This window comes from Monopterus albus, unplaced genomic scaffold (assembly GCF_001952655.1).
Source record: "Monopterus albus unplaced genomic scaffold, M_albus_1.0 scaffold240.1, whole genome shotgun sequence".
Lineage (NCBI taxonomy): Eukaryota > Metazoa > Chordata > Actinopteri > Synbranchiformes > Synbranchidae > Monopterus > Monopterus albus.
Genome location: NW_018128120.1, coordinates 117131 through 138868, shown reverse-complemented (window position 1 = coordinate 138868; position 21738 = coordinate 117131). Strand labels below are relative to the sequence as shown.

The 21738-nt window shown below is 40.8% G+C and overlaps 2 protein-coding genes across 4 annotated transcripts in view; one reads left to right on the top strand and one right to left on the bottom strand.

Moving 5' to 3' along the window:
* Positions 1-6329, top strand: part of ect2l (epithelial cell transforming 2 like) — a 14227-nt gene extending 7898 nt beyond the window's left edge. The window contains 14 exon segments of the mRNA XM_020620530.1: positions 1424-1552; positions 1634-1726; positions 2316-2522; positions 2606-2709; positions 2795-2944; positions 3034-3120; positions 3332-3441; positions 3517-3664; positions 4098-4171; positions 4274-4430; positions 4564-4629; positions 4732-4820; positions 5267-5439; positions 5866-6329. Coding sequence (XP_020476186.1) covers positions 1424-1552; positions 1634-1726; positions 2316-2522; positions 2606-2709; positions 2795-2944; positions 3034-3120; positions 3332-3441; positions 3517-3664; positions 4098-4171; positions 4274-4430; positions 4564-4629; positions 4732-4820; positions 5267-5439; positions 5866-5990 — 1712 coding nt within the window. The 3' untranslated portion in view covers positions 5991-6329.
* Positions 6330-6639: 310 nt separating this feature from the next.
* The window catches only part of filip1l (filamin A interacting protein 1-like), a 69222-nt gene continuing 54123 nt past the window's right edge, over positions 6640-21738 (bottom strand). For all 3 annotated transcript variants that reach the window (XM_020620551.1, XM_020620553.1, XM_020620554.1), the window contains 2 exons: positions 15736-18571; positions 6640-7475 (listed from right to left, as the gene is read on the bottom strand). In XM_020620551.1, coding sequence (XP_020476207.1) covers positions 7287-7475; positions 15736-18571 — 3025 coding nt within the window. In that variant the 3' untranslated portion in view covers positions 6640-7286. The remainder of the gene's footprint in view (positions 7476-15735; positions 18572-21738) is intronic.

Here is a 21738-nt window from a genome sequence, read left to right as displayed (position 1 = left end):
TCTCAGGTTGTAGCCCCTGGCCTCTGCAGGACATCCCAAGACAAAGCAAAGCTTGGGATATGCTAAGTGGGTCGAGGTGTGAGTGTAAAACAGGCCTTTGCTAAAATGTAAATAGGTTGTCTGGTCACAAGGAGATGCAAACATCCTCCCTCAACAGAAGTTACAGTATTCAAAGTGGACAGAGTCTACTTGATTCTCATCAATACAATTGTAAGATATATAAGCAAGGAAAATAAATGTATTAAGAATAACCAAAGCTCAGTAGTTCTGGACAATCATCAATACAGCTGTAATATGTATAAACAAGGCAAAAAAGTTATGAAAGGTAACTAAGGGGAACTAAAGGTATGAGAAGTAGCTTATAAAGTAACTAGAGTCTATAAGACTCAAATCTTACATAAGGAATTTTAGATTATACAATATTTTACAAGCCAGCTGGGGCAGCCACTGTTTAACCTGAGCAAATACAATGCATATGCTGTGTGTCAAGCCACATATGTGCTCTTTGCCTGGGTGAGGATAGGGTTCAGGGATGCTTTGTGTAAAGGGCAGATTAGGTTTGGAAAATGATGTTTCTTATTGTGAGGCTCTGAAGATTTATGACAGCATAGCCTGCTCTTTGGGGCCAAATAATGGGTAAACATAATTCAACTTATATAGTGAGCTTCCATAGGAATGCTCTTTTATTCTTTGGCACATTTAATTGTGTGTTATTGACTACATACACACAAAATATCTTGAATGAATGGTTGATCTGTATTTCTGTCTTGGTAATATGCTCTATTTCCTTTCAGACCTGATTGGTTAAAGCAGTAAATGTAGGTTCTTCAAACTGAAATCAGTTTGACATTCATAGTTTCTGAAAAATAGGATCCTTATTTTCTGCTTTTTCCATTTAAGATAAGATAACACTTTATTGTCATTGTAACACATACAGTGAAATTTTAGAGTGACCTCCAGTCAGTACAGCAATAAAAAAAACACAACATGCGAAATAAAACTGTATAAAAACATAAAAACTTAACTGCTATAAAAACGAAATAAACAACAGCTTCCTCTGAGCCACTGTGCTGCTGCTGTACCATACACAGTATGTAAGGATGCTCTCAGTGGAGCACCGATAGAAGGACACCAGCAGTCTCTGGGAGATGTTGTTCTTCCTGAGCACCCGTAGGAAGTCCAGTCTTTGCTGGGCCTTTTTAAGCAGTCCAGAGGTATTCACACCCCAGGTCAGATCCTCCCAGAAAGCGGAAGGCCAGCACCCTCTCCACACTCCCCACTGATATACAGTGGGAAGAAGTCAGTTTTCTTCCTCCTGAAGTCGGCAATGACCTTCTTAGTCTTTGAGGTATTAAGGAGTAGATTGTTCTCTCTGCACCACACTATCAGCCCAATCAACTTTGCTTTACCTTTGGCCCTTCAGCTAGTAGCCTGTCAGAGAGGACTCTACTGACCCCCAACCATAGAGAATTCTGGGAAAAACTGTGTGGCTGGGTGGCACCAACTGAGAAAGGAGGAGGATTTGACATCTTCTGCCCACTGGCTGCGTCTGGTAGGTTGACACACCCCTTGTTGATCTGTATTTCTGTCAGTCTCACTGACCTCCATTCACTGCCTTTCTGTCTCCCCCCAGCATCAGGAGTGGCTCTCATCCAGGCTCTCTCTACTCTGACTGGGCTGGAGGTTCAGGCACCTATGGGTTTTGCCACCAGAAGTTTTCAGCACAGTGAGTCACCCAAGCACCAAACTTTTAGCTCAACTCTAAAACTTAAGCTAAATGAGCTTTAGGTGACAGTGGTGCGGTGGGTAGAACAGTCGTTTCCCAACCAGAAGGTTGAAGGTTTGGATCTTGGTGCCTGCAGTCCACATGTCGAAGTGTTCTTGGGCAAGACACTGAAACCCCCCCGACCCCCCACCGATGCCACCAGTGGTTAGAGATATCGGTTGAGTTGGCACCGCAGATGGCTGCCATCGGTTCTGTACCAGCAACAAATTCCTTGTGTGTAACATACTTGGCCAATAAAGGTGATTATCCTTATCCTTTATGCTTAGCAATAACACCTTCAAAATAGTCTAAATGAGCAGGCATCTAATGTGATTCTTAGTCCAGTGGAATGTCTTAACTTTGTTGAAAAATTAAATTGACAATCCTTAAGATTTTCTTGATATCAAACCCTGTTTTTGATTCTACAGTATTAATTATGTGCATTATTCTTTGCACTTGCTGTTTATTGTATTTACATTCACAAATTACTTCTTTGTACCAAGAAGCATCATATTAAAGCCACAAGAAATGTTTTTTTAATCTCTTCCAGTTCTGAGTAAGTGGTCTAATGGCACTATATGTACTGGGCTGTCGGACCAGCAACCAGCAGCTCCAGCACTCCTTTATGTGTGGGAGAGTGTACTACAGGGGTGGTGCAGACAGGCCCAGTGGATGGAGGAGGCTCTGGAGGACTTGAGGGACCGCCTGGGGACGCAGTTACAGCGGGTCAGCCTGCAGGCCAGGGGCCGAGCTCTGGGTGGGTTTCACATACATGTAGAGTTAAATATTGGCACACAGCTGAACCATCAGCAGCAGATTAATCTGTTAATATATTTAAAGGTGATTTTTTGTGGAACAAAATCCACCTTGAGGAGCTTTCTGTGTCCAAAGAGCAAAGTGAGGCTTTGACAGAAGGACTCACTGCACTCCCTAAACAGGAAGAGGTGAGACTCACTGCAAAGCAAAATTATTAGCCGTGGACAGCAGCCTATCAGTCCAAGTGTCTAATCTCTGTCCTTGCCTCTTCAGACCAGAACTTTAGAGTTCCTTGCTATCTTTCTGACAAAATGGAGTGAGGAGAAGGAGGGAAGAGGAAGTGGTTTTGAGGAAAAGAACAGACACAAAGGAGAAGATGATAGCTCACAGATTTGCTCCAGACTGACTCCTGAGCTGCCACAGGTGTGTGTGTGCTTTGAATCTGTGCATTCAGGGAAGGTTTAAGGTGCACATATCATCATTACAACTCTTCTCTTTCCTTCTGTCTGTAGTTGGTGTTAGATTGGCGAGGTGCAGTTGCCAGAGAGCTGCACCACAGCGAGTGTCTTTATCTGGGAATTCTCAGTGCTGTCCTGAAGGTACGGGTTCCATTTGAGCATTAGTAGACTACAACAAGTAAAAAAAACAAAACAAATTATACATTTTTCAGAGCAACTGTCAAATCAAAAAGTGTTATGTTTGTTGCTTTAGATGCAGAGAAAGTTCATGTTGATGTCTTAGAGAAACAAAAAGACAACAATGACAAAGCCAAGGTATTCATTTAATGCATGTTGCTGCTCTGTGCTGAAGGTGTACCAGGAGCCTCTTTCTGCAGCTCTGAACTCCAACCGAGCGATCATTGGCTACACTGACATCCAGGTTATCTTCAGCCCTGTCACACAAATACTGGAGCTCCACAGGTACACACAAATATTTGTACGATATCATCTCCTTTGAGTGCCTATGTGTGGACATGACATGAGCGTTTGTTTCAGGGTGTTCCAGGTAGATTTACAGGCCAGACTGCAGCACTGGGGTGCAGAGCAGTGTATTGGAGATGTGTTTATAAAACTGTGCTCCAGTCTCAAAGTCTACACCAACTACCTTAACAATTACACCACTGCTCTCCACACCATCGACAAGGTAATGCCAAACAGGGTGTTCTTGTGCATTTGTACCACAGTAACTAAACCAGTTATAGTTTTGAACAATACTGTAAGAATGCACTTGTTTCTGTCTGTGTGATAATCACGCACAGTATGCGTACTTCACTTAAAGGTATATTGAAGATCTATATTTGAATAAATTAATCAACAACCAGGTTTAATTCAGACATGTACTCCTAGTGAGCAATAGGTCTGATGACTGGGCCAATTATTGTTTAATGGCTTATTCATTTCTGCTTATTGGTGAAAAGCTACTGTCCCTATGTTTAACACCACTCAGACACTGACTGTGACCTGAGTGTACAGTAAAAAAAAATCACCAAAAATGCACATTAACGTGAGGAGAGAGAGAGCGATTTGGTGGATGTACGTATGTAAATAGTCACCTATAGTGTGTGTGTGTGTGTCAGTGCAGGGGGATGAAACCTGCATTCAGGGCTTTCCTAAAGAGAGCAGACAGAACTCTTGCAACACACATGCTGAGGTAACCTGCATCACAGCACACATAATCGCTATCCACATTAGAAATGAAAAATATGAATATGTGACTCAACTAGTTGTAATGTTTACCCATGTATCTGTGAAGCCTGCAGGAGCTGCTGCTGTGCCCAGTGTGGAGAATACAGGAGTATGTGACTCTGCTCCAGGCTCTGTCTTTGCACACACATCCAAGTCACCCTGACCACACACACATCTCCTCTGCCCTCAACACCCTGCTATGCTACAGAGAATTCATAGAAAAGGTACAATAACTACACACTCATTACCTCATATTTGGTTTGCCACAGATACTATACATGCTACTGTGTTACTGTGTTAATTTTAAATATGGAATCTGTAGCATTTGTGGAATGAATACAGGTTTTCTTCTTTTAGTTAAAGCGAAGCTCAGAGAGAAACAAACTGTTGGAGGAAACACAGCAGATGATTCAAGGCTGCCCGGTAAAAGTACAACTTCCATTCTCTGTTTTATTTTTTCTCACACTTTCAAAACAGCATTTCAAACTTACACATGAATACAATGTGTGCTGTGTATGTTTGTAGAACCTCAGCGAAGGAAACAGGCAGCTGATAATAACTCAGGATGCTGCTTTGTTTAGGAGTCCTGATGAGGAGATTCCTGACTCTCTCAGGTAAAAGTTCAAATTATCCCTGTGTTCAGGCTGATATCATATGTTTAGTGGTTTTTATCAGTTTGTATCCAGAAATGTTCTTTCACTTAGATGTATAATAAATCAATCTTTGAATAATTCAACATTTTTGAGAATTTACCAAGTTATCTGATTACCTGTCTGTTCTTATAGTCACTAGTCAAACTGGTGTTTTGCACCAATAAACCTATTTTTTTTATTTACTTACAACTTCTACGATAGTATTGTACGACTGTAGATCATAGAAATAACTATAAGCCTATACTGTATTTACTTGCCATTATTTAAAAAATTTTTACTCCATTTTGTGCTGCAGTATTGTGCACTTGATCATCTTCTGGTAACATGTTACTGGGAAACATCACATAACCATGTGTATTGTATGTGAAATGCATTCTCTGTGTGTTTGTGTTTGCATGCATAATTAGGGCTTTTGAGCATGTGTCTGATGTGGGCCTCTTCCTGTTTAATGATGCCTTGGTGTTGACACGGCGAGATGTGCTTCACATGCCATTTACGCTGGCCCACCAGAGCACACACACTTTCCTGGCCTCTGTGGCTCTCACCAGTCTGGCTGTCAGAGAGATTACACACACACGCTGTGAGTTTTTCCTTCTGACGAATACAGTTTATCCATCCATACTGAGAATCCTGTAGAGGGTTGCGGGGTGAGCTGGGGCCAATCAATCTCAGCTGACACTGGGCAAGAGGCAGGGTACACCCTGGCGTGGTGGCCAGTCTATAACAGGGCTGACACATAAAGACACTCACATTCACAACTATGGCCAAATAACCTAACATGCATGTCTCTGGACTGTGGGAGGAGCCTGAAGAAAACCCACGCAGGCATGGGGGAACACGCAAAAGCCACAGTTGGCTACTATTCGAACCCAGAGCCTTCTTGTTGTGAGGCAGCAGTACTAAACACTGCACCCTCGTGCTACCCAAAAACACAATATGCACTATACTCAGTATTGCTGTAGATGTGGTAATTTAGTAGTGTAAATTATGTAATCTATGATCGCAGATGTGTGCCATGCCTTTGTCCTGGAGGGTCCATGTCGTTCTTGGGTCTGTGCCACAGAAAGAGGTGAGGAGAGAGATCATTTCCTGTCTGTGCTACGTTCAGCCATCAACTCTGCCCTGAGTTGACATTTGCAGGATGAGAGGAGGTTTGGACACTACTGTTGGGCCTTTTTATGGGCAAAGTGAAAAGAAAATAGTACAATAAATCTTTGGAGGCAATTATTTTACCACACCGTAATATGATGTAGAGACTTAGCAATCTGGCCTTTGTTTTATTGTGTTCTGGATGCCTCACTTTCATGCTATATTTCCAGCGGTAGTCCTTGAAGTAGTATGAGTAGTTTTATAAGTACAGTACATAATGGAATATGTAAAATATATAAAAACTAAGTAATGAGCCTGATTTGACTCTGTAAGGAGTGGAAAGTATGGATATTTGTGTTAAAATATAGAGAATAAAAGTAATCACAATGGATATTAGAAAGTGTTTAGTGTTGTGTTGGTCTTTTGTGTGTAATGTTATGAAAGTCTGCTCCCCCCCCCTCTTTAATTATCTACAGCTGATACTGCTCAAAAATACAAGTAACTCCTTCTGTATGTATTCAGCAGCCCTGTCATATCTTCAGACTTTGTGGTCTGCAGTCATTCATTGATATATGTAGTACCATAGTATCACTATGACCTTTTGTGACCTTTGGAGCTAATAGTTTTTATATATTCAGATCAGAAACATTCTCTTGTTCAAGGTATAAAAAAGGCTTTATTGATAACAATAATAAAAATAACACATGTCACATCTGAGAGATAATCACTGTGAAGAAGGGTTACATTACAACACATCAGTAATACACTTATGTGCATTAGTGTCATTTGTTCTGTCCCTAGAAATGGATAACTAGCTCTATCATTATCTGTCTCACAACAGATAGTTGTCAGAGGTGAATAAAAATTTTAAGACTACAAATAAACATGAATTTTCTTTGATTCACATAACACACTTAGTGTTTTAATGTTACTATTTAGCTTTATTTATTGTGATCACAGTGACATTTTCACATATATATATGTGACTGTTAATCATTTTTGGAACCAATTTCTATTTTTTTTTTTCCACATTTTGTACACGTTGAACATAGTATTGAGACATATGTTAGCATTTTGTAGTTTCCAGAGCACCACAGATGAGGAATAGGTAATAGTGGAACAGTCTTAAAAAGAATAAATCTGTACCAACAATATGTAGATAGTCTTTATACAAAACACTAAGCGAATCACTCATTTTTGTGTTTTTTTAATGTTTAGTTTATTATCTGAAATAACTATGTTTTAGGATGTTTTAGTGTAGGTGAAGCTGACCTGCCCCAAAAGATAAAAAAGTCTTGTGACCCAAAGATTAAAAAAAAAACACAACTGATAACACAGTCAGCGGTTCGTTAGGTTTGTGTTGTTGTTGTGTGCTACAGGTGAATGTGTGTGCTGACTGAGAATCTGTGGTGGGTGACTCCTGATCTGCAGGTTTGATGCTGCACTGTTTGTCCCCTTCTTGGAGCTGTAGCCCTTGGGTTTGGGGATTCTTGTAGGTCCTGGTTGCCGGAATGCTTCAACAGGTATCTGTGGGAAAGCAGACAAAATTGACAAAGTTTGATGAGGCCATAGTTTAGGAGACTGTGCTGTGATTTACTGAAGAAAATGAGGAAGATGTGGGGAGAGAATGATGTAGACAGGAGACGATTACAGTTTTGACCAGATAATAATGATGATGACGAACTTGCTCCACAGGCTGAATTGTTTCTGGTAATTCAGTTCAGATCTGATGCAATGCTGATAATGGCCACTAGATGATAGCAAATTGTATTTTATGGACAGTAAATGGCCACAGTTTTACTGCATGACTACTTCACATTGTCTCTTAAAGAAACTCTTTTGTTTCAGTTTTTGATGGTCATACACATGATCTCATTCAGGCAAATCACTATTTAATATTCAGATTTTAACCAATTTTTTCCAGTGAAAAGGAAGCTTCTGTGTGGTTGTCGTTAGGGCAATGCATGGCATCCTTTCACCCTATTCCTACATGGTCAGTGTTGTATAATATGCATTGTTAGCTACAATTAGTTTTTTATGTAATGTATTATTTGTGCATCATTCAGTGTTCTATAAAGTGAAATTAGATGATAAAAAGAATACTATTTGGTGACTATTTCGATAATCCAATTATACAAGACATTTTTCAATATTTTCTGACAGTTTAGAGACAAATTCTTTAATGATTAAAGAAAATAGTCTAAAGATTAATCAGTAATGAACGATCATTAATTGCTGCCCCAGAAATGTGTGGACTTTTACATTATTTACCTCCTGTACTGTATGAAAATATATTGGAAGGTTTTTTAAAACACTGTCTCGTAGATGAAGAACATTTGCTTAAATATAGTCCCAGTCTGTCTTAAATAAAAAAAAAAAAAACTGGTTGCTGCTTAGAAACCAGTGTTTGGTTGTTTTCGTAGCACAATCAAACAAGCAAAGGAAACATCATATTTATCAGACTCTTAAACAACTTCCTGCTCCACTTACTGTGCAGCAACTATTTAATCATTGTGTTTACATATACAGCAACATGCCAAGATACTGATACAACACTTTTGGATTGGTGTTGGTGCAACATCCTGTTTACATTAAGTCCAATATGATGTTTCCACAGTTATGAGTAACCTTAGCAACGGTTAGGAGCCATTTACACTCATTCGTGTCTAGTATGTTCTGTTTGCTTCCTGTAAAATTCATGAGCAGGGTCCAGTGAATTACAGAAACAGTTCATACATGAAATGATACTGAAGGAGCAAGTACTGTGTGTGTAACCACACTCGCTGTCATCTAATGCTGTAGACACATCACGATCCTAGGATGGCGCACTTTTCAGAAAGTGTTTGTTCCTTTACATTTCTTGTTTTCATAATGTATTTGTGTTTGTGCAAATTAGATGTACAACATTTATTAATTTTAAGACTCTATAATATCCCTGAGCAGACAAATGGCATTTGTCTGTCTCGGCTCCTTTTCAAGCTCATTGTTTGTCTGCTTCAGAGACAAATAAGGATAAGGATAATCACCTTTATTGGCCAAATATGTTACACACAAGGAATTTGTTTCCAGTACAGAACCGATGGCAGCCATTTGCGGCACCAACTCAACCGATGGCTCTAACCATCGGGGGCAACGGGGGGGGTACAGTGTCTTGCCCAAGGACACTTTGACATGTGGACTACAGGCACCGAGATTTGAACCTTCAACCTTCTGGTTGGCGACTACTGCTCTATGACATGCATGTGACATTCTTGATTGCTCCTGGTGGCCTCATCAAGAGCAATTAAGACAGTTTGATAAATACATTTGTATACTGTCCTATGTCCAGTTTAATATGCGGTCATTATTTCGTCCTAAGCTCTGTGCATATTGGGGGGATATAGGATGGAACACTGGACTTATGTCTTGAAGATACCAACCGACTGAGGCTCAGAAACATTTATATGAGGGAAAGACCTTGTTAGATCGCCTATCTATAGTCAAGGGAACAGCCCCTGTTAACTGTAAGTTAAATCAGTGTAATCCAATGTACATAACACTTCAAGACCCCTGTTTGACAGATAACAGCCACATGTTTGTACTATGATTGGGCAACAGTGTTGTATTTACATTACTAATAACACTGCTCCTGATGGTTCCATTGCTAGGGCCCTGACAGGGTTAAAAATCTTATCAGAGGAGATGGCTGAACTTTCAGAAATTAAAAATTACCTAGATGATTAAAATTTTGGCAAGTGGAAAAATTTTGTGGTTTCTTTGCTTACATATTTGTGGCAGCAGTTACTTTGCTGACCCTGTGTGGATGTGCTGCATCCCCTGCATTAGGCATCTTTGTTTAAAGTGTATCCCCTCTGCCATTGATAAAAGATACCCATTGACTCCTGCCTATGAGATGGTTCAATACCAATCTCCATGGGAAACTATGCCCATGATCTCACTCACTGAGCCCAGTGAGTCTGAGCTTGAAGAGGACACCCTCGACGGGGAAGAAAACCGTGACCTCCCTTCATACTATTGCTAAGGGTTAATACATACCCACATATATTCTTGCATACACGTAGGTAGTGTGGACTCATAGGCTTGTAATTGATTCTGCTTGAGTAGAATTTTCTGATAAATGTGTGATACTATTGCAATGAAGACTCAGGTTTCACATAGAAGCATACATATAGGACCACAACAATGAAGACCAGCTTACATGCCATCATTTTATGTTATTATTTCAGATTTTGCCCGTGGTACTCAGTTCTGGGCTTTCCTCGGAGGGGCTGGTAAGGGGGGGCTCTCTCCTCCTTGGATGCCTAATCTGGGGACAACAAGGACATTTGATTTAGGTTGACACGATAAAAATCGTGTCAAAGGGGGGAATTTGTTAGAAATTAATAAATCAGTTAGATAACTGTTAAACATTAATGTGTTAGTAATGCAGTTTAGTAAAATTTAAAGTCTGCTCTAGTTTGTTTTGTTTCAAGGTTAGCAGACAGAATGTTGATTCTGAAAAGTGAACCATAGTTACCTATGGCACCAATTCTTTTCTTGTATTGAGCTTGTATTAGAATATTATGTCTGAATAAATGAATGAATGCCTTAGCTACACACCATGTGACAACATAAACACATTAAAATTCTTCATTTTGTTATGACTAGGTAAAAATGCAGCTGCTCAAAGCATGTGGAGTTCTAGATAAGAGATGGAGTCTTCGGATTGGCTTCATCTGGGGATTGTTCTGTAATTTTTCTGGGTAAGAGGTTAGCCTAAACCTTATAAATGTATTAGGTTCTGTGCCGCAAGGGTCTCCACTTTTCAGCGGCCTGTGTGCGTGTCTGGAAAGGGAGCAACCCGGGTCGTGTTTGTAATTGTTATGGTAGCCCCCCTCACCAGGAGGATGAGGGAGGACTGAGGTTGGACTCAAGTTTGCAGACCCAGGTGCTAGGGGGAAAAACATGACAGTAGCAGGTAAAGAAAGAGAACCCAAAATATCAAAAGAACATAACATGGGAAAGTACGGTACTTGGATATGTATGATATGTAGTGTAGTGTAAATGACCGTAGCTCGTAGGTAGTGTGGTAGAGTCAAGCCAAAACGCACAGTGTCTGTCAGCGTAGCATTCTACCAACATGTACAGTCCACGTTACTATGTTAATGTTCCAGCAAAACTAGAGCGTCTGTCAGCGGTATAAATAAGGAGGAGAAGGTAATCATCAGGATGCACCCCAGCTGTGTGCATCGACAAACCAGTTGCTAATTACTGGAATGCAACACAGCTGAGGTGCAGAGCCCACAGGATAGAGAGAGCAGAGGAGAGAAAGACGGAGGAGAGGCAGCGGCCACCGAGCGGTCCTGACAGTAATTTTGCTTGTGGTTAAAATAAACCAGCACTAGATGAAGAAAGACGGACTCCTTCGTTATTTAGAGGTGTCCAGTTAAAGAAATGGGGTATTACAGTAGGTAACTGCATTTTGCAAGAAGTACAGACAAGATGTTTTTGTAAACTACCTTGAATAATCAATTAGTAATACAGTATTTTGGATATGTCTAATGCCAATTTGAAACAGAAAAGCATTTTGCTACAGAAATTTTGTTCAGCACTATTAATTATCATAAGAAACCAAAACTACCTCCTTGACAATATGTGTCAATGATCAGGTCTGGATTTCTATAGCTGAGTAAAACTAAAACTTCTTCATATTTCCATGAGCTTCATCACACCACTGACTTTATTCCAAGCAACACGGTGAGCACCGAAACTCTAACTGTGACTTAAGAAAATCATTTGGATATGTTTATGTGGCTTGAGGCTTTGAGAATTAACAAAAAACTGCAGTGAACTATATCCTTCAGTTTTCTTGCAGGGTATACATTTCAGAACAAGTAGGACTTAAGCTTCAGCAGAGCTAATGAGACAGAAAATCTCTACAGGCTCCATGTCATCGGAGTGTTGTTGGTTTTACATGGAAGGAGACATTAATGTGCAGCTTTGTTTTCTCATATATCAGCGGTGCAGCAGGAGCTCCACTAAGTACTTCCTCTGCCCGACTGTGCAATACCAGCGTGGCTGTTTCTACAGCAACCAAACACAAGGTTTGTTTTGGTACTTGTGCTGCGGTGGGAGAGAGGCTACTTTCACAGTGTGTGCATGCTCACACTCACACACAGTACAAAGCCTTTTGTTTAAAGAAAGCCCCCATACCACTGCTCATTGTCCTTCCCATGTTCTATTGTGTCTGTTGGTAAAGCTGAGCAAATTCCTCTACGATTATTATCATTGTGGGCTAAAATGAGGAAATCCATCTTTCTGGCATGCAGTGTGGTGATTTGACCCTGTTGGCTGCATTTGAGTCACATCAGTAGCTGATTGTTTTAAATCAGTATGTTTGGTGATTTTGATTGCATCCCCAGTAATACTGCAGTTAATCAGCAGTATCCCTTTCTTTTGCTTGTAGTGTGATCACAGCTTCATTGTCAGCCAGCAACAGCAATGTGGGCTTTTCATTGAAATACCCTTTGGCTTCCAGTGTGTCACTTGATATTTATTTTATCAACCTGGCAGGAGTACTGTCTCCAGATTTGTCTTCCTTGGCTGAAGAACATGAGCACAGTTTATGAATCAACTGAGTCTAAAGTGAGTCAAGGGGTAATTGAGGTTGCAGACAGCAGCCCCAGCTGCGTCATGCTTTCTCAAGCAGTGGTCTAATGAATAGCATCTTGTTTAGCCCCAGCGTCATTTCATCGCACTCAGACTGGTTTTGGATCCAATTTCTCCAGCTGCGCTCCTTCCCACTCATTTAGTTTTTTGCTTGATTTAATCATTTCCTCGCTGTCACACTGGTGTGTGTGTGTGCTGTTTGGGGGGGTTTGGCCATTTTCCTGACACAGTTGTCTTGCTGCACCTAAATGACACTGAGGATTTGATGCTGTTTTACAGTATTAGGCTTGTCAGGTCTCATTTCTGTCCACCTGTCTACTTATTGTCCATTAAAGAGTTTGAATCCAAATCTTACATTTTTGAAAATGTAATACACAAAAAGTCACTAGGCATGAGGAGTAAAGAAGAGGATAGTCGGAGTTTGACCCAGGTTGGTAAGAAGAGGAATGGATTATCCAAAACCCAGCTTTTTCTGGGAGTACTAGTGACATTTTTTGATCACGTCCTATGACATTTAACCTCAAATGTGGCTGCTTGTCCACCAGCATGGTGAACTGAACCATGTGACAAATTCATGACAAGTTTGGTGTCAATATTCTGAAGCATTCTAGATGAATATGAGGCAAAGAAAACCAGCTCTTGTTGATTTACCATGCGTGCAAGAATTAGGCCTGCTGCCAGTGTCTGTAAACAAGCACACACAATCTGTCTACTTGCTCTGTATTCACTGTGTGTGCTTGTGTATCAAAACAAGAAATGCATATGATGTAACAATAGTACTAGACAGTACATTTTCAGACCTCTCAGTTACTTCAGGGTGTCATAGCTAATATGGACATTAGACATATTTACTTTAGTTCACATAAAAATAAACATTAAAAAAAATCTTCTTAAGCTGTTCTTTGAACTGAGACACAATATTAATGAGATCCTCTAAACTGTATCCTCTCTCCTCCTCTCCTACATCCCTTTTGTCATGGTCTCCGTCCACTTATCATCTAGTTCTGACCTTCTGTGTAGATCCATTTTAAAGGGATCCACATTTGTAGTAAAGTCTCCACTGTGGTCACTTATAACCACATGTAGAAGAATGCGTATACAGTATGTTCATATGTTGTACTTCATGGGAGAAAGCAAAATAAAACAGACATTTTGGTTTGCTGCTCAGTGAATAGCAGACTCAGTGACTTTCTGTTAAAGGACCACTGAGGCTACACCATCAACAAATTAGTGTTTCTGAGGTCTAAATGTTAGATCAGATTTCTAAAGGGACTTTTTGTTATTTACAGTGTTTTTCTGGGGGTGCATTAGTCAGTGGTTGCACTTAAGGCGTTGGACAATAAAGGGCAGTCGTTTTGATTTCAAACACTGAAAGCATGTTCTTTGTCATACTAGGTTGAACCCTGTGTGTCTTGCTCAAGAACACCTAAACATGGTGAATGAACGTCAGGGTAAAATGAAAGTATGGCTTTTCCAGCCCATTGCCTCTGAGTAACTAGAATGACAGAATGACAGCAACTATTTTTAGTCATCAACAATCCTGGACATGTTTCAGTAATATAGTACTCTGGAGAACAGTGGCTGTAAGTTTACAAAATCATAAAGACTTGCCACCAACAGAAGCACCACTCTTAGGTTTTATAGGTTTTAAGCAGAGTTTCCATTGTATAATTTGAGAAGAAGCCCTGTTCACATCACACTGGCTTTCATTCTCGGTCACTGGGTTTTTGTGCTCCGTGAAGAAACTATGACATCACCCTATGATTTTAACTCAAGGAAGTAAACACATGAGAACCCCGGAGGGTTATTTTGTCTTGCAATCTATGAAGGAATGAGCAGAAAGGTTTCTTCAGGCCACTTTTCCAAACACTAGGTATCATTTAATACTGTCTATAAAGCGCTGACAGCCTTTATGTTAGAAAGAGAATTATAAAGTTTTAACAATCACATTGGTCTGAAATCTGTTGAATAGTCACTGTGCATGCACCAAACAAATCAAACAACCAATTTCCATCTAATTGCATTTTCCTCAAAATATTTTTTTAATTTTACACATTCAAAACATGCTAAATGAAACTGGCAAGCATGGATGACAAACTAAAACATAACACTTCTTTTTGCACATTTTAATTCTTAGAAAATCAAACAACTTAATTATAATGCAGTATGTGTAATATGAAGTACTGTATAAAAACTGGTATGATACATCAGTGTGAATAGTCTGAGTACATGGCAAATGTGCCACTGAGTACAATACAGTAAGTGCACATAAGTTAAAACCTGGTGTTATGTTGAATGAAATCAGATTTTCTAGTGCTTTCAGATGGTATTGTTGTCTCATGCAGGCAAAAAAAATAGTTTGAACTCAATCACACAGAACTGAGCTAACCAATCAAAATAAAAAGGAAAACACTGAAACCCCAGTAGCAATCCAAACTCACAGCAAAATGCGTAATAACTACATTGGTCCCGCAACACAAAATGTGCTACTCTTACAGTACCACCTCGAAAATTGTGATATTACTGTTTTTATCGATCAAAAATTGAAACGGAAAGTAAAAAAAATGTAGCTACGCCGGATGGTTAAATTTAAAATGAAGTGGTTAAGGTTAGGAAAAGGCCCTGGGGTCAGTTAAAACACTTAAAGCACATTGTCAGACTGGTTCTCTACATGAAACATTAGTTTGACCCAGCCACCACCTTCTAGTGTTTTAACATTATAAAGTTCCAAACCATTTGCCTTCAATGGACACTTCATGTTACCTTCCATCTCCATAGCTGGTGGCAGTAATGTACCATTTCCTTATTTGACAACCACGATAAAACACCAAGAAGAAGACCACAAAGAAGGACACTTGGTTGCAATGCAACAAATGTTGCCACTTCACAATTTTACAGCCGTTACTGTGACACTACTACGTTTTACACTGTGGACCAATGTAGCTATTATATATTTTGCTGTGAGACCAGGCTGCCAGTTGAAGCACACAAATCAAGTAAAACAGACATAAATGTATCAGGGTGTACTGTTAAGGTACAACAGTCTAAGGTTGTGTTGGATTTTATGGGCAGCATTTGGTAACAAAGGAAGGGATAAGGGTTTTTGGGGTTTATCAGGTCAGTTGTAGGCATTACTTACTGTAATTTGAGATGACCTTTGCATTGGGGTAGTGGTGGGCTTAATCATGATGCTACTTGTGATTTTGCTGCTGCCTTTAGCAGTAGGTGAACTGCAGTTTGCAAGCACCTGAGTCCTTTGCTCCTGGAGTCCAGGCGTGTGGCATGGACTCAGAGTTTGTGATGGGGTGCTGATGCTTTGAATGAAGGGGCTCCCTAAGTGAATGTGGATTTTGTTGTCCTCTGTGGTGATGATGTTTGGCCCTGAGCTGCTAGGCCTCTGGACCTGCCAGTTGTTCTGCCTTTCAGGTGTGACGCGGAAGATGGCGTGTCCTCCAACGACCTCTAGTGGTTCCGTGGTGAGGGAGCGGTCAGGGGTGCCTGTTGTGACTGACACAATTTGAATTGGTGACATGGCTCTGTCCGGTGTTACAGAGCCACAGGAGTCCGGGGTCATTGCTCTGGCGTATGCAGCCATAGTGAAAGGTGACAGGGCCCTATCTGGCGAACAGAGCTCGTCGAACAGAGGGGAACCTTTAGATTTAGTTGTTGGGGAAATGGATTTTGCAGTAGGAGATATGGAAGCATTCTGGATAATGGTAATTCTCTGTTTGGGTGGACCTCCACTTGTGGGTATGACGGCAGTACTGGTGAAGGACTGGGTGCTTTCTGTGGTTGGGCTGGTGATCTCCAGCGTTGCTGTGTTGTGTCCATGGTCAGGAGTCACTTTAATGTGCAAAGGCTGCCCAGGACTTTGAGTCAACACAACATCTCCGGGCTGGACATGGTTGTCATTCTGTCGTGGCTGCACTTTGCCATTCACCTGATGGGGGGTGTCTTTGTTTTTAAGGAACGGGACTCTTGCTCTTTTCATGTTGTTGTTTAGATTATTTACATTGTTTATAAGGGAGGGGCTACATTTGGTGAGCTGCGGCTTGTTGCTGTAATTAGCATTATCCTCAGGTTCGCTCTCATCATACAGCTTCCCGTTCACCACAGCTCGTTCCAGTGATGCCATTGTCTTGCTGGTGGGGGACATGAGGTCAAGGGGCTCTGTCTGGACTTCCTTGGTGGAAACATGCAGGTCTGAAAAGCGTCTTCCATTCATGCCAGGGCGAAGACTTTTGCTAAAGCGTCTGTATCTTTCAAGTTCCCGTGTAAGTGTCTCCATTTCTCTGGCCAACTCTTTGTTTCTGACCTCCTGCTGGGTCAGCTTCCTTTGCAGTGTAGAGTGGTCAGATTTCATTCGGCAAATAGACTCCTCTGTTCCCATGTATTCATGAATTTTCTCTTTCAGAGCTGCTACCTCTCTTGTCAAATGACTAGACTTTGCCTCCTCCTCCTTCAAGCGTTTATAAAGAACATGTTCTTGGTTGCACTCTTTCTTTTCAGCCAGTTGGTACTTTGAAAGTTCTTTTCTTGATATTTCCAGCTCCTGCATCAGGGCTTTAGCTTTCTCTTGTTCACTGGTGAATCTTTTCTCCAGGGATTCAAACTCCTCTGCTTTTAATGAATCATTTTCTACCACCTTCATGTCCTTTAATTTGCGTCTGAGATGTTCAACCTCCTGTGTCAAATCCTTTACTTTATTATCTTCTTGCTGGAAGCGGTTAGCAATAGGTGTTTTGATTTGCTCCTCTTTAGCTTTGTTTCGCAGAAATTCTCTTTCTATTGTCTCTAGTGACTGTAGCCTTTTCTTCATCATATTGATTTTGGACTCTAAATCATTGCTCTTTTCCTCCGCAGCCCTTAGCTTGGCCTTCAAGTCATCCCTTTCCTTTGTGGCGCTGCACATTTTCTCCTCCAGCTCAGCCTTTGACCTCAGTGCTTTCTTGCTCTCCTCAATGAGCTTCTCTGTGACGGATGTAACTTTGTCCTGTTCAGCCTGAAGCTTCCCAGTGCTGTTCTGGATCTTGTTCTCCATTTGCTTTAGTTTCTCTGCCATTGCCTTCCTCTCATCCACCAGCATGACTGTCAGAGTCTTTAACTTGGTTAGATCTTCCTTCAGTGTCAGCTCTGTCTTTCCCAGTTGGCTTTCAGCAGCCTCTAATTCTTTGACCCTAACTTTCAAGGCTTCAAGCTCACTGGACAGAACTTTGGACACTGCCCTCTCTTTCTCCAGGTTACTTTTGAGTGAGCTGCATTCCTGTTTGCTCTTGCTGAATGCATCCTCTAATTTTTCCAAGTCCATAATTCTGTAATTCAGTTTATCGACTTCAACCTTGAGGCTTTGGCTTTGATTGGCCTCTTTCTCCAGTTTCTTGTTGAGGTCCTTGCAGTGGTCCTCCATTCTGATCAACTCTTCATCCTTTCCCTCCATTTCAAGTACCCTTTTCTGTAACTCTTCCAGCTCAGACATGAGAGTAGAGTTTCCACACTCACCACGGCTAATTTTGTCCCTCAGCTCCTGCAGTTCCTCTTCAGCTCTGTGCAGGGTTTTGTTGGTCTCCTCCAGCTCATCAAGTTGCCTGCTTAGAGCTGACAGTTTCTGGCGCAGCTGCCTGTTTTGGGCATCCTCGCTGGTCAGTTTGGCAGTCATGGCCTCTTGTTCCTGGTGGTGTTGCCTGGCTTGGTCACGCAGCTCAGTCTCCAAGCGAATGACTTTTTGCTCCTCTTCCTGCAGACGGGCATTAGCTGAGCTGAGCTCCTCCTGGGCTTGTGAAGCACTGGCGCTCAGTTCTTGGACCTTAGTTGTTTGTTGATTCAGCTGTTCAGTGAGACGCTGCTGTTCATCCACAACCATTAATGCAAATGACTTTAACTTTGTCAGCTCCTCCTTGAGACTTGTGACTTTTTTGTTGTTCTCTTCGTCCTTTCGCTCTTGGTAGGCCTTTTCTTGATCAATTAACAGCTTCAACCTGTAAAAAATAAAAACAAGGTAAACATTATCATCATTCAGTCCAATTCAAAAGGTTATGCACACGTGGATAGTGCAAGAACATTCAGGACCAAAAAGGCAAGATTTTCAGTATTGCAACATTATTTTCTTATTGCAGTAGTTTTTTCTTTATTTATGCTTATTAACATTTTCAAATTAACTTTCCAGTTAATTTCAAGGCTTGGTTTTGTCTGTTCTTAAGTTATATATGAAAGGTACTTTAAAGGTATGAAAGGTACTTTACACCCACATTGTCATTCCTTATTGGGCCCACTTCCTCAAGCAGTGACAAATCATAACCACTGTTATTTTCCCTGCATTTCTGTCATGGAAAATGTAATACATTGTTTAAAAAAGCATTACTTTAACACTCTCAGGTTGGTAGTGTGAAATACAGTTACAACCTTTGGTCCTTTGTTTCCATTTGCTCTGCTATTTACTGCTGTAAATAGTGGGCCTTGAGTTTAACAATCTGTTCATTTCAAAAAGTTTCCATAGTCTTCAAGGGTGTAGCATAAGACCTGTTAAGTCCTCTGGGAAGTTAGGGGAAATGACTGACAAACAGCCAAATGTTTACTTCTGAAAATAACTTGTTACCTTTGTGTGTGTGTGTGTGTTTTATGCTAATCTACTGGAGTTGCTTCTTCTCTTTATCTCCCACCAAAGATTTACCTGTCAAACTATGTATTCATGTGGTTAGTGTGCTTATGAAGTGTCAAATGACCGCTTGTCCTAGAGAGGAAATGATCGCATCATCACACAAGAGAAGGCCAAAGACAGATCAAGAGCAAGTCCTTGTGCACATATGACACACAAGGTTTATTATCAAGTCTTGAAAAAAATTGTCTATTTTTGACTGGTGTAAGCAACATATACTGTATCTTCCACTGAGTAGCACTGGTGAACATAAAAACATAAGCCACTGGCAGCCCAGTAGAAACCAGTTTGACAGTGTAGCATCTTTCCACAACTAACTGTATCTTATTTTTCTTTATGCAAAACCCAGATGGGGTAGATAGTATTCAAAGGATGTGAAGGTACATTGCATGTGTGCCACTGGAAGTGCATACTGTATATACATCACCAGGTCAAAGAGCCTACAGCTGCAGGGGATGGGATGTTGTGATGGTTGTGTGCGCAGCTACCAGACATTTCCACACAGATGCCCCACTGGCGTGGAACAATCTTTTAATTAAGGGGTTCCTCTGCTTCCAGCCCCTTCTCCCCCATTACCAAAACCACTACCACCTACTTGTTTTTTTCTTATGCATTTAAAGGAATTCCCCCTGCTTCAAAGGCAGTTGCAGTCCCAGAGAGTTTATACAAAACACCCCCACCCCCTGACACACACAGACAAACACACACACTCTCTCGGATCCCAAATTCTACATATACACTTGTGTTGTGGGCCATGGTGTAAGGTGGTAGGGTGGGTCGCTTTTCTGTGACTGGCTGTTAGATTAGAGTGTTGGTCAAGGAAATATGCCCGCCTTCTCCAGAAACATACATGTTCTAAAAATGACGTTTTCTTTGGGGAGACATTGTACAGTATGTACAAACTCTAAGCTGCTAAGTGAAACTCTTATTAAACAAGCAGACATCTCTCCTGCACACTAGCCTGTTGCCTCTAATCACTGTTTACTCAATCTCTTATCTCAGTCCCCGCTCTTTTTCTAGTGATGTCATCGGCCAAAATAGTAGGAGAAAAGTACTTTGTTCCCTAGTGGGACTGGAAACTTTGACTATCACAGTTTTAAAATACTTCTATGCCCTCAACTGGTTATTAATTGTATAAATTGCATGAAGTGCACTTTATATTAATAATGAGAAGTCCTTTGAGAGGAAACTGCATGGATCATATTGAAAACACACCGCTCACTTAATCACTTTTAGCTCTTCATGGAACTACTTTTCTCTGCTGCCGATGTACTTTGTGGTACATAAGGAATTGTTGGTCCAGATCATTCGTTACTGAACTTTTTCTTGTCAAGGACACACACATAGATCCACATCTGAGACCATTTTTGTTGTTAGATATAATTAGGTCCAGACTTGCAAGTGTGCATGTTATATAGCTAGAGGGCCATAAAGGGAGTGACCTGTGGTGAAAAAGTATCATCCTGCAGCTGACCCTTAACAAATGGTGCAGGACAACTACACTTTAACAACCATCTTTGGCCATCTAATATAAGTCACTAGACCTACTGGCCATATGGGTTCAGGCCAGGGAACGCATAAATAACACAGCTGATCTATTTAGCATTTGTACACATTTCCTTTCCCATAACGTTTTATGTTGTTTTACATCTTATAAGAACATACATTTTGAGTTATAAACTGTGAAGTGCTGCTTAGATTAAAAGGCTATTGACAGCGGCTATCAACACTACAAGGCACCTTACCGCCCACTCTTTAGCCTGGTACAACCTTTGCAACAGGCACCAGTTTCACCCCAAAACAGATGCGTGACCATCACCACGAGCCATTAATGTGCCATGGAAAAATATATTTTGCCTTTCCCTCATATTTAAGCTAATATAAAAGCCATTAAATATGAAAAGGAAACATTCAGTTGGGAGCCTACTAGTGACTCGAATACCAGCAGCTTTACAGAGGGCTTCCCTCTCTTTACGTGACTCTTGAAGCTGGAAAATGTGGCTCACTCGCTGCTTAAAGCTGTGCTACACATTCCATATGTCAGGGCTGCTGTGGCATTTCCTAACCACAGGTGATTAGATCATGCATTTATAGACTGATATATCCTGTATATACACACATGACCACCTCCACTCTAACAGAGACTTGTGGATGTTGGGCCCAATGCCTCTGGACTCTGATTGATGCCGTTCATGGACTATATTTAAAGTCCACACAGAGTCGTTGATATGCCCCCAGAGCGCAGTCAACATGTGTAAAATATTTAGCACTGATATTTATGAACTTCCTGGTAATGTTAATAGGGGTGCTACCAACAGAGACCTACATTTCTTTTTGTGTATATTGCATATGAATAGATTTGATGATACATTATTTCCAAAATCTTGAATATAGATTATGGAAATCTTTTATTCACTTTTTTAATATGCAGGTAAAACACGGCTGCTTTTATATGCAGTGGAGTCCTTAAGATGACAGCAAATTTTAGTG